This window comes from Euprymna scolopes, chromosome 7 (genome assembly GCF_053919585.1).
Source record: "Euprymna scolopes isolate OS-2025 chromosome 7, ASM5391958v1, whole genome shotgun sequence".
Lineage (NCBI taxonomy): Eukaryota > Metazoa > Mollusca > Cephalopoda > Sepiida > Sepiolidae > Euprymna > Euprymna scolopes.
In genome coordinates, this window is record NC_136488.1 from 158,246,118 (window position 1) to 158,258,499 (window position 12,382).

The 12,382-nt window shown below is 32.3% G+C and overlaps 1 protein-coding gene across 8 annotated transcripts in view; it reads right to left on the minus strand.

The window, feature by feature from the left end:
• Window positions 1-362: 362 nt before the first annotated feature.
• Window positions 363-12,382, minus strand: part of LOC145280106 (TBC1 domain family member 2B-like) — a 414,275-nt gene continuing 402,255 nt past the window's right edge. For all 8 annotated transcript variants that reach the window (XM_080131850.1, XM_080131851.1, XM_080131849.1 and 5 more), the window contains 3 exons: window positions 6,151-6,285; window positions 4,621-4,698; window positions 363-1,580 (listed from right to left, as the gene is read on the minus strand). In XM_080131850.1, coding sequence (XP_079987976.1) covers window positions 1,422-1,580; window positions 4,621-4,698; window positions 6,151-6,285 — 372 coding nt within the window. In that variant the 3' untranslated portion in view covers window positions 363-1,421. The remainder of the gene's footprint in view (window positions 1,581-4,620; window positions 4,699-6,150; window positions 6,286-12,382) is intronic.

A 12,382-nucleotide genomic window follows, 5' to 3' on the forward strand; every position in this document is an offset into this window, starting at 1 on the left:
TGTCGACAAAGGAAGCAAAAACGTTAAACCGGTATCTATTACTTTTGTAGTCTATTTCTTTTGAGTGTGTATGTGTATATACATACGTACGCACATGTAATATAAATAATTAAAAAACTTACTAAAGTACATGGTTTTCTTATTAATTGTTATTAACACTTTGTTTGACAAAAAATTTTTTTTAACTTTCATACTTTTATATACTAGCACTCATCATTTTAACCTTTAAAGAAGTTAAATTGTTGGGAAGGCATTTAATCAGTTCTTTAAAGAAATATTTCCTGCATTTTTTTTTTTTTTTTTTTAAGTATTTCATAAAAATTCAATGAACATATTTTAAAAAATACAAGACAACAACAACATATTTAAGCACATATTTAACACATAAGTTTAGCAAGAAGTCCTTTTTGTCTCCTCACATTGAAGAGTTAGTTCTGCAGTTATTCAGGTAAAACACAGCTCACTTTTTCTTAAATTTACAAAAGAATCTTCAAATTACGAAATATAAAAAAAAAAAAAATTGGTTTCTTCTTCTAAAAAAAATAAATAAAAATAAAGCAACCTTGATAGGTTTAAATTTTTTTTCATCTATTTCAATTTTACATAACATTGGTTTAAAATAAAAATTAAAAAACAAAAACAAAGAATTTGATAAAATTCAAGTTTTTTTGATTTGTTATTTTTAAAACATTAAGTAACAATCAAATTCTATTTTTGTTTTATTTTGTCTTTTTTCTTTTCTTTCTTTTCCACTCTCTTTCTCTTTCTAACTCTTATACTGTTTCATTCTTTTTTTCTCTCACTTTTTTTTTGAGACATGGGAAACTGTCAAACATGTTTCAGAAATATTATGACATGGTACATTACTGAAAATGCTATGTTCAGAATATACTCCAGTAATCGTACATACTATCTTTTTATATATATATATATATATATATATATATATATATATATATATATATATATATATTGTATAGTTAGGCAGCTTTCATACTTTTGTGCATATTTTGTTCAATAAGATAGACATTTAGTGTCTATTAGAGCTTTTGGCCTTCATGTCCAAAATTTTAACAAAACTTATGCAACCTAAAGTGGCTTCACGCCTTGTCTGAGCGATTTCCATGAAAAGAAAATATCTATAAAAGATTCTCATATTCCTATTAGTTACCTAACAGTCGGATTTGCATAAATTTGTTAGAATTTTGAAAAGAATGGTCATCACATTTAATCAACTCCAGATTTATGTCATATTTAACGATGTATGTAGCACCATCATTTGTTTGTTTTTAAATATATTTTTTTTTTACTTTTTTTTTTATCTTTCCTTCATCAGTTGACATCACAATTTAGTTGTTTCGTAAACAGTTCAATAATAATAATTAAAAAAAAAAAAAAGGTTTGCTGCTTTTTTTTTCTTCTTAATCGTCGTCTTCGCTATTGATTATTTCCGAGGATTTCTCTTCTGGTTTCAAATGTGTAGCAGCTTCTTCCTCTTCTGTCTGCTTTTGTTTCGCAGCCGCCTGCGTCTGCGAAACCCGATAAGCCTCTCGCAGTGCATCTAATTGTGCCAGTTCGGCCTGAAATAGAAAATAACGATCACTTTCAAAATTACTTCAAACCTGTTAGGAAAATTATTTTCAATAAGACTAGCACTTTTTTTTAACATCTTCATAAGAAAAAGGAACTCTTAAGCAAGTAAAATCATTGCACATATTTAAAGCAATATATACGTCACACAGTGCATCATGCAAAAACATCTGGAGATGTTAAATTGTCAACGGTAGCGGAGGCTGGATGTACTCGTTGATGGGGTCACAGGTTAAAGTCGTTGGCATCGCAGGTGCATCGGAAATTCGAGACTGATATATAAACAAAGCGGGTAGCCTGTTGGGCAGAAGGAGAAAGGATAGACACGCACTCGGTTGTTGGGGACCGCTCGATTGTCTCGACCACTGTCAACCGCCACTCCCTCTGTTCCACGTTGTCACTAAGTTTTCTCGTGCTATATACGAACAATGATATTAGTATTGGCTGGAGAGTGCTGGGAAATGCATCATATATATATATATTTTTTTAAAATAATAAATAAATAAATAAATAATATGTCCAAATAAAATTGGGCGATTTCTAAGACAAAACACCGGTTCTCCGAGGCAGAGACATAAACATTACTATCGTTTAAAAAATCAAAACAAAACCACTTAAACAGATGAACGCTAAAAACGAAGCAGTAAATTGTCTATGGCAACATAGCACAGTGGATTAGGGCGCTGGACTGAAATACATAAGGTTCAAGGTTCGAATCCTACCAACAGTCAAGCTACGCTGAAGAGGAGTAGGGCTCCGAAACACGCGTGTCCGTATATTACTGTTTTTAAAAATAATAAATAAATAAATACATCCAAATAAAATTGGGCGACTTTCTAAGAAAAACACCGGTTCTCCGAGGCGGAGACATAAACATTACTATCGTTTAAAAAATCAAAACAAAGACCACTTGTGTGTGTGTGTGTATATATATATATATATATATATAGGGTAAGCCAAAAGTAGGTGGATAGTAAAAACCATTTTAGAAATTACATATATACATACAACTATATGTAATAATACAATTATATTAATAAAAATTAAATGTTATTTATCAACTCAAGTGTTCAAATTGTTTTCCTTCTTGATTTACACAGCTTTGAAGTTTGCCTCTTATGCTTCAAACGTTTTTTACTCTTGGCTCACCTTGTACATTCACACATGCTCCAATAAAGTACAGTAAAATCAACACTTAACTTTGGTCTTCTGTTTTCTTTTAAAAGATTTTTTGAAGTAAGTTCTTCATTTTCAAAAATGTTGGTAATAGCGACGCCTTTTTAAAGTACGATCTTTTCTTTAGAAAAAGTTTTGTTGACTTTTCTTGTGGAAAGAATTTTTTAGATATATTGATTAAAAAAAAAAAAAAGACGTCTTTTTAATTATATATTAGCAGAAAAGACAGCTTTTAATTTCAACCAATAAAAATCGTCCTTTTAATTATTCATAAACATTAACATACGCAACAAAAGCAGACCAATTGCTTCTTTATTTGACCTGGCTCCAAAAGAATGATCATATTTAAAGCCCCCCCACACACACACCCAAACACATTCCAGAATAGAGTTACGATTCCAAAAACAGGGCTCCATTCAAGAGACGATAATGCAACACAAAACGATTGAAGATGAAAACAAAAACAGATCTCATAAATATGAGGAGCATTCCAAAAGTAATGCCTCTTATTTTTATTCTGTCCAAATGAATTGGAGGAGATTACAGATTGCATTGTTATGATGACTGAACTCATGCATTCATTACTTGAATGTTTCATCTCTCTGTTGCAGATACTGACCGTATGAACCTCTAAGAAAGCCATCCTTGTTACGGAGGAGTGTGAGAAGCAGAAATGCGCCTTTGAATTCCTGGTAAAATTATATTGAGAATGGCAATGTCTATGTAGAAAAATAAATTCTGGAACACAAAAGGTCACTTGTTTTAATGGTACCACTCCCGTCTTCATAAGTCTTCAACTTTTTGAGTAAAAAAAAGGATGCTTTACTTTTTAAACTACCCTTGTGTGTGTGTGTGTGTGTGTGTGTGTGTGAGATCTTTCAAGAGATGGTATTATGCCTTTCGAATCATCTATTATTGATAAAATATAGTTATTTATGTACACATGCATGGCTATATCCACAAGACATCAGCATGGTTGACTATGGAAAGACAAGGTCACCATTCGCCCATGCATAGAGTATTGTTGCCACATCTGGGCTGGTGCATCTATCACTAGCCTTAGGGACCAAAAAAAAGTTTTCAATCTAATATATCCCACTTTGTTTACTAAGCTCCAACCCCTGTCCCATCGCTGTAATGTTGCATCTCTGTCCTTGTTTTACAAGTATTTTAATGGAATGTGCTCACATGAACTTGTTGCACTTGTGCCCCCTTGACATACATATCCCCAACAAACCTGCTTAGCAACAAAATCTCACCCCTTTACTGTTGAAGTTTATATGTAACATAAACCAACATCTTGTAAATCTTTCCTAGACATGGTCCTAAATAGTAGCCTCTCACGTCCAAGTGGCGACATGCCTTGTTAGGGGTGAACGTGAATAAAAAAAAAAATTTTAAGTTAGAAATGTTAAAGCTGAAATATGAAGATTTATCTGAAATACATGACGATTTTTATCGCTTTATGTTTAGTTATGTTCATTATTGCTTTTTCGTTTGTGTGTGTGTGTGTGTGTGTGTGTAAGTTATGGTTATTGACATTCTAAGTAATTGAGAGAGTTAACTCCCTTGGTATACATACTTCCTTGTGTTGAGATGATTATCCATTTGTCAATTGCGTCCCAATTTACTTGCTTCTTCACATCTGCAGAGTTCAACACAATGTCAGTTTTTCATGTAAGGAAAAATCCAGTTCCCCAAAAAGATTGGGGTAAAAATAAAAATAACTCAGACTGACGACAGGAAAAAATTAAGTGTAGTAGCAAAACAGGTACTATAATCCCCCTCCCCCCCCCAAAAAAAAAAGCCAAAAGTAACTTGTAATTATCTTGAATTTAGAAAAAAAGATATTACCTTTACTTGAAGAAGATGCGACTGTCTCTTGGATGCTACTGATCGCATTGAAAAAGGGTTCAGCCAATGGAATGCAATCTAAAAAGTAAAAACAAAAAAATTATCATTATACATTTTTTTTTGCAAATCATTTTGTTCCAGCATCCTACCAAATGCCAGACATTCACCAGTTATCCCATATATTCTAACCAAGAGATCTTTTCAAGATTCTAACTGTCTCTTTAAGTAAAATTGTTTGTATCTTTTTTGCACTTGGTTCATTAAGTATATTTGCCAGATAGTTTTTAGAAATTCTTTTTCATGAGTCTGGTTGCTTCTATAATTACTGGAATGATGGAGATCTTTCTAAAATTCCAGTTTCTTTTCAGGTCACACATGAGACCTTGGTATTTTGTTACCTTTTTCTTTCTCAGCTCTGTTTAACTCTGCATTATTGGGAACACAAGCTTTTACTAAAGTTGCTGCGTTTTCATTATTGCCTCATGTCACCATGTCAGGTTTTCATGCATATATGCTTAGGCAGCAGTTATTTATTCAAACTCATTAAAGTCATAAACAGTGACACTTTCCGAACACAGGAAGGAAATAATATGACATTAGTTTTGTTATGAAATAGGTAGAACAGAATAAATTATCTATCTATCTATCTATCTATCTATCTGTCTGTCCATCTCGATCTATCAAGCTATCTAACTGGAGAGGTAGACAAGAGATGGATGTGATGATGTTTTCATAAAACCTGTCAAAATATGACAAAGCTAGATCATAGACAAGTTTACTAGAAGGTCTCGTCAGCTGATCGGATCTATGTGTGAGTCACGTGATCAGGTTAGCTGGAAATCATCAAAGAGTTGGAACTTGGGATTGAAGCAGAGCAGTTGGGCTTTACGGTTGTCTCTCCTCCGCTCTTGGGAGGGAGTGATGTGTCCCTCAATGTAGACTGTTCAGACCACAAGCAAAGAAACTCACTTTCTATTTTCATCTGCGCAACATTCTGGAAAGTGAAATAAAAACTAATGTAAAAACCAATCATGGTCTTAGAGTCAATGCATTTCGTTCAAAAGATTCCAGACCCCTCCAAGAACAAGATGAAGTTAAAATGGACCAGGTTCAGTGAGCAGAGAAGATAAAGGTATGTCGAAGATACACATGACACACACACGCATACCTATGAACATTAGACGATCACGAAACATAACAGGTTCAGAAAGTGAAGAACCTAATAGACATTTAGTAACACATTTAGGACACGTCACAAACAAACACAAAATGTATACACTTGTTTACATGGGTGCCGTTCATGTTAGATAACGTAATAGTTTCATACGAATGACCATTATTTACAACAATTCCTCTCTCAGATTCGTTAACTTAATCAGGAAGCAACAAAAAGAGATGAGACCAAGAAATATCAAGATTGAATACAATATATTAAGATTAATATTTTAACAGTCAATCACAGAGTTCCGATTGCTCTGCCTGAAATCCAAAAATTGTAACAACTTTTTTGGGATTCGCATTATTTCTTACCTGGGATATTTGATTTAAGTTGACCATATTTTCACCCATAACTTGAAGATATTTGTTCACAGCCATATTGTTTTTCTGAGTGACAATTTCATCCTCAGCAACTTTGAAAAATGCAAGGGCAAATCTAAATAACACCTATGAACAGAGAAAAGAAACAACAGTCCATAAACTTGCATTGAGGATTGGTTCAGAGTTTAAGAGAAAAGAAATGCACACACACACACACATATATATAACTAAAATGTGTTTTTTAAGATGAATTTTAATAATAATTTTCAGACCTACAGACGCAAGTGTTTCATGCTTATGCAATCACCAGAGTAGGAAGTGATAATTACTGTTGGTCAAAAGATTCAAACCCAGTCACAAAGTCATCCTTGACTGCATAAACTGGCATTCTACGTCAAGGCCATCAGCAATTAACACAAGAATTGAGGGAAATTAAGTACCTATAAATTCCAAGTCAGCAGACATATACAGTAAATGCTCAGAATATTCAACGACAGAAATTCAAATATTGCATACATATATATAAGAACGAAATTAAAGACTGTAAATTATAATTTACAAGAATTTATTATTTGACAGGAAACTCAGTTAGAAACTTAAAAAATTTCTTAATCCAAAGAGTTTCAAAGAATGCATTCTTTTCATCAGAGAAAAGATTTTAGCAAAATAATTGTCATAGTGAAGCTAAGATTTTGCTGATACTAGCATAAATTGAAATTACATATTATGAAACTAATCATATATGCATAAAAGTTAGTAGAAAGAATTTACGATATGCAGGCAAGATATGAAAATGAAGGTAAAAGGATATGTAGCGATCGGGTATGTCCAGAAACAATATTCACGTATATAGTAATCCAATATAAGAATCCAAAATGAGATAAATTCAGTTGTTGCAGCAGATAAAAGAAAACAACTTCCAAGAATTCGAAGAAGTTTTTCAATTAAAGACATTATATATACAGGTTGTTTCAAAAGTCTTGGGAACATAACGATTTTTAATAACTCATAATGTTTCCAAGACTTTTGAAACACCCTGTATATATATATATATATATATATATATATATATATATATATATATATATATATATATATATATAAAAAGGTGAATTCAAGACTTAATTATAATTTCAAATATTTGAATCAAGTTCCAGAAATAAATATTTAACAATGTCCATGATTCTGAAAAATCATTTTTATTAACAAACCTATTATATCTATATAAAATATTATTATATTAATTATTTAAAAAATCACCTTAGCGCTTCCAAAATTGAATTCAGTTTTCAGCTTGCAAAGAAAATACAAGCTCAATATTCTTTTTCTATGAAACAGAGTTTAATATGTGTTTAAAAATACATTTTAAGCTAATTCCAAAATCAGTTTACTATCATTTCAAAATTATTTTCATTCAAACTCAGCATTTATGTAAAACAAGATTCAAATTATTTTTTAATTTCTTGTCACAATAAAAAAAAAAGAAAAAAAAAGGTATATATCAAAATAATTTCTCTTCAGGAAAAAATATTCAAGAAATATACATACACACCTACACTGACAGCTTATATATATATATATATATATATATATATATATATATATATATATTAGACATTAAGAGGAGATTATAGATAGATATATAAATACCCGTTCACATACACTTTTCACTATAAAGCTAGAACCCAGAATTAGATAGAGTCGAGCAATTGCATTGACAACGGACAACGCCAGACCCAAAGTGGTTGGTTGGTCGGTTGTTTCTGTTTTACGGCATATCAACCTTTTTCAGGTTATTTAATGCCGAATCTAGTTATTTTGAGGAACGATTTTTAATGGAGGATATTTGTTTTTTTTAAGTCAGATTCTATTTAACCCATAATTGGGACCCTAACAAATACTACCACTCCAGGTCAGAGTGGACCTGGGAGCAATGGCAATTAAAGGGTGGCTCCACACTCCTCAAGGCCCGCAAGCTGGGGCCTCACCATCGGATATAGTTTTAGGTCATATCCAGGACCGTTGTATAAAGGGTTCTTTTTAAATTTCTTAAGATATGAGAGTATGGTGTGGGGATTGTTTTTATCAAATAACTCTTTAATATTGTTTTCTTTTTAGAATCAATTTCTTACTGTTACAAAATCAGTACATTAAATTAATGTGTTCGATTGTGAGTGGTGTTTGACAAGGTATACAGATAGGTTGGCTTTCTTTTTTTAGGAGATATGAGTGGGTTAAGTGAGTATGGCCTATTTTTATTCTTGTTAGTTTGACGACTTCTTTTCTGTTTAGTTTCGTATTTTGTTCTTGTTTTTTGAGTTTTGGCATGATTTCGTGAAGTTTGTTGTTAAGGTGTTCATTCCAGGTTTGCTATTTCTCTGTTGTATATGCGTTGATATGTCTTTTTAGATCTATGTATGGAATTTTAAAATTTGCATCGATTGGGAAATTTAAGGCATTTTTTGCTGCAGAATCTGCTAATTCATTACCTTTAATAACGGAAGGGCTCGGTATCCAGCAGAAAATGATTTCTTTTTTACTGTTTAGTTCAGTTCATTTTTGGAGTAATTTTGCAATTAGGGGGTTGTCCATTTTTTTTGTTATTGGAGGCGAGTTTGAGAGCTAGGATTAGAGCATGTATTTCAGCACTGAAGATTGAGGTTTCTTTTGGGAGGTTTGATTGTTTTTTTGATTGATTTATTGAGTATTGCTGCACTGGCTGTTGCGTTATTTTGTTTAGACCCATCTGTATAGATGTGTGTGTGGTCTGTATACTTTTCTTTAATTTTATCGAGATTATCATAAGTTATTAGATGAGTATGTTTCTTTTCATATTTACTTAAACTTAAGTAGATGTTAGGGGATACGATTTTCCAGGGAGGAGTTTTGAGTAGGACAGTTTCGTGAATTTTAGTTATGGATAGACTTGCTTCTTTGGAAATCGATTTTATTCAAAGTCCAAAGGTTTTGATTGCATTTTCTTTTTGGTCGAAAAGATGTTTACGGTTTGGATTTAAAGTGCTATTGTGTGCTGGGTTTGTGGAGTTGGCTGTAAGTTTTGTGTAGTATTTTAGACCAAGGTTTTGATTTCTGAGCATTGGAGGAGTTTCATGTGCTTCTGCATACAGGCTTTCTACAGGGGAGGTTGGAAATGCTCCTAGTGCTAGTCTTAGCCTGGAGTGGCATATTGTGTTGAGGGTTTTTAGATATGACTTTCTGGTGGATTGATATATGAAGCTACCATAATCTATTTTTGATCTAATTAATGCTCTATATAGTTTGAGTAGTGTGTTCTTGTCAGCTCCCCAATCTGTATGGGCAATGACTTGTAGGAGTTATAATGCTTTATTACATTTGGTTTTGATGTGATTGATGTGTGGAATGAAATTTAGTTTTTTGTCAAAAATGATTCCCAGGTGCTTGTATTCATTTACAAATGGAATTTGTTCCCCTTCAATCTGTAAGGTTGGGTCAGGGTGGAGTTTGCGTTGGTTACAGAAATGGATGCATTTTGTTTTAGTTTTGGAGAATTTGAAACCATTTTAGTTGCCCATTTATTAATTTTATTTATGTTATGTTGTAGTTTTCTTTCAATAGTGTGAGTGTATTTAGATCTGTAGCTGATTGAGCAGTCATCTACATATAAGGAGTTATGTATATCAGGAGAGAGTTCTTTTATAGTGTTATTGATTTTTATGTTAAAGATAGTTGTTGATAATATGCTGCCTTGGGACACTCCTTTTTCTTGATTTTGTGGGTCTGATAAAGTTGAGTCTATGCGAACTTGGAAAGATCTGTCTGTTAGGAAGTTTTTTATGAATTCAGGTAATCTGCCTCTTAGTCCAATGTTGTGGAGATCTTTTATGATACCGTGTTTCCAGGTAGTTTCATATGCTTTCTCAAGATCGAAAAAAAAAAAACAAATGTTACGTGTTCCTTATTGATAAAAGCTTCTCTGATATAATTTTCGAGGTTAGTGATGTGATCTATACATCCTCGATTTTTTTTTGGTATCCACACTGGACTTCAGAAATTATTTTGTTGTCATCTAGATACCATATAAGACAGTAGTTAATCATTCTTTCGAACGTTTTGCATAGGCAGCTTGTGAAAGCTATTGGTCTGTAGTTTTCTGGGTTTGATGTATCTTTTCCCAGTTTGGGTATTGGTATTATTGTTGCATTTTTCAATAAAGTTGGGAAATCTTTTGTTTTCCATATTTTATTATAAATTTTGAGAAGGAATTTTAATGATTTGGCCGGAATTTCTTTAAGGAAGCTGTAGTGCACTTCATCTGGTCCTACAGCTGAGTTATGGGATTTTTCTATGGCGGTTTCTAGTTCATTGAGGAAGAAGATTTCATTGTAAGGCTCTTGGTTTTTGGAGTTAAAGTTTATTTTGTACTTTTCTTCGTGTTTCTTAAGTATTTGGAATTGTCTATTGTAGTGTTTTGATGATGAGTTTTCGGCAAAGGTTTTAGCTAGTGTGTTAGCAATATCTTTTTTATCAGCTATTTTCTGTTTATTTGTGAAAAGGTGTTTGATTGGATTCGGATTATATTTTCCAGTTATTTTCCTAATCATTTCCCAGACGGTTTTGGGTTTAGTGGTGATGTTGATTTTGTTGACAAATTGTTGCCAGCAGGATCTTTTGCATTCTTTAATTGTTTTTCGAGTTTTAGCTCTTTGGTGTTTGTATTCTATTAAGTTGTTCGTTGTGGGTTGTTTTTTTAAATTTTCTTAAGGCTGCCTTTCTCTGTCTAATGGCCGTTTTACATTCTGGATTGGACCATGATTTGTTTTTTTTTCCAGGAGGAGAATTTTTGGGTATGTATTTTTTGGCTATTGTTATGAGTATTTCCGTGAATTCTTCTATTGTTTGGATTTGATGTTCTGTTAATTTTAGTGAACAAAGTTCTTTAAATTCTGCCCAGTTGGCTTTGTTTGTGTTCCACCTGGGATTGTGGTTTTGGATGGAGTTACTGTAATTGATTATAATAGGGAAGTGATCACTTCCACAGGGTTCTTCGTAAGTGCTCCATGTATAATCCAAGAAGCTTGATAGATCACACATGGTAAGATCAATGGCACTAGTTGATCCGTTTGTTGGATTTAAGTATGTGGGATTTTTTTGATTGAAAAGACACAAGTTATTTTTGTTAATTAATTGTTCAATTTTGTTTCCTTTTGAGTTTGTGACTTCGCATCCCCATAACGTACTGTGGCAGTTAAAGTCTCCTAGAAGAATGAATGGTGAAGGTAGTTGTTTTATTAAATTTTCTAGTTCATTTTCATTTATTGGTTCATGAGGAGAGAGGTATATTGAGCAGATTGTTTTGTGTAATATGACTTGAGTTGTAATTGCTTGGAGATTTGTTTTGACAGAGAAATTGCTTTGAGGTATGTTATTCCTTACAAGAATTGAGGTGCCTCCATTAGCACGAAGGCCTGTGTTATGGAAATAGTTGTATTTTTAATAGTTTGGTGTTTTGAAATTGTTATTGTTTTGTAGGAAGGTTTCTTGTAAGCAGACAATGGTTGGGTTGAAGAGTGAGATAAGTATAAGAACTTTATTATAGTTAGATCTTATTCCACGACAATTCCATTGAATAATTTGTTGTGTTTTATTTCTATCCATGAGGCTGTTTAGTTTTCCTCTATTTCCATCTCTTTAGAAGTAGAGGGTTTATCTTTTGTCAGAGTTTGTGTCTTTGGTGAAGTGTTTTGCTAAGTTTTTTTCTTTTTTTTGTTTGGATTTGGACGTCGATCTGGATCTTGCTTGAGATGTTGCTGTTTTGGCTTCTTGTTCATTTTTCCCTCTTGATTACTTGTGTTTGGTTTCTTTTTTTTATCTAGGGTGTTTTCGGTTTCTATTTTTTCTAGAATTTGGAATCTATTTTGAGTGTCTATTGTTTGGTTTTCTTCTTTTCTGGAACATTCTTTATTTGCTGTTTTATCATTGCTTATGTTTTTATTAATTTCTGGTGGTTGTTTTGTTGGTTTCTGTGATAATTTTTTTAATGATTCTGTTGTGGATGGAATATTATTTTCTTTGTTTGGATTTGTTATTTCTATTTTGTTTCCCAGATTTGAGTATTTTTCTTTTAGGCTATTTTGAAATTCTGGCCATTCTTTAATATTTAATGTAATCAGTTTGTTTATCAGTTCCCTATATTGATCATGTATTTCATTATGTTGGTATGGTTTAGTTGTCTTTTTTGTTG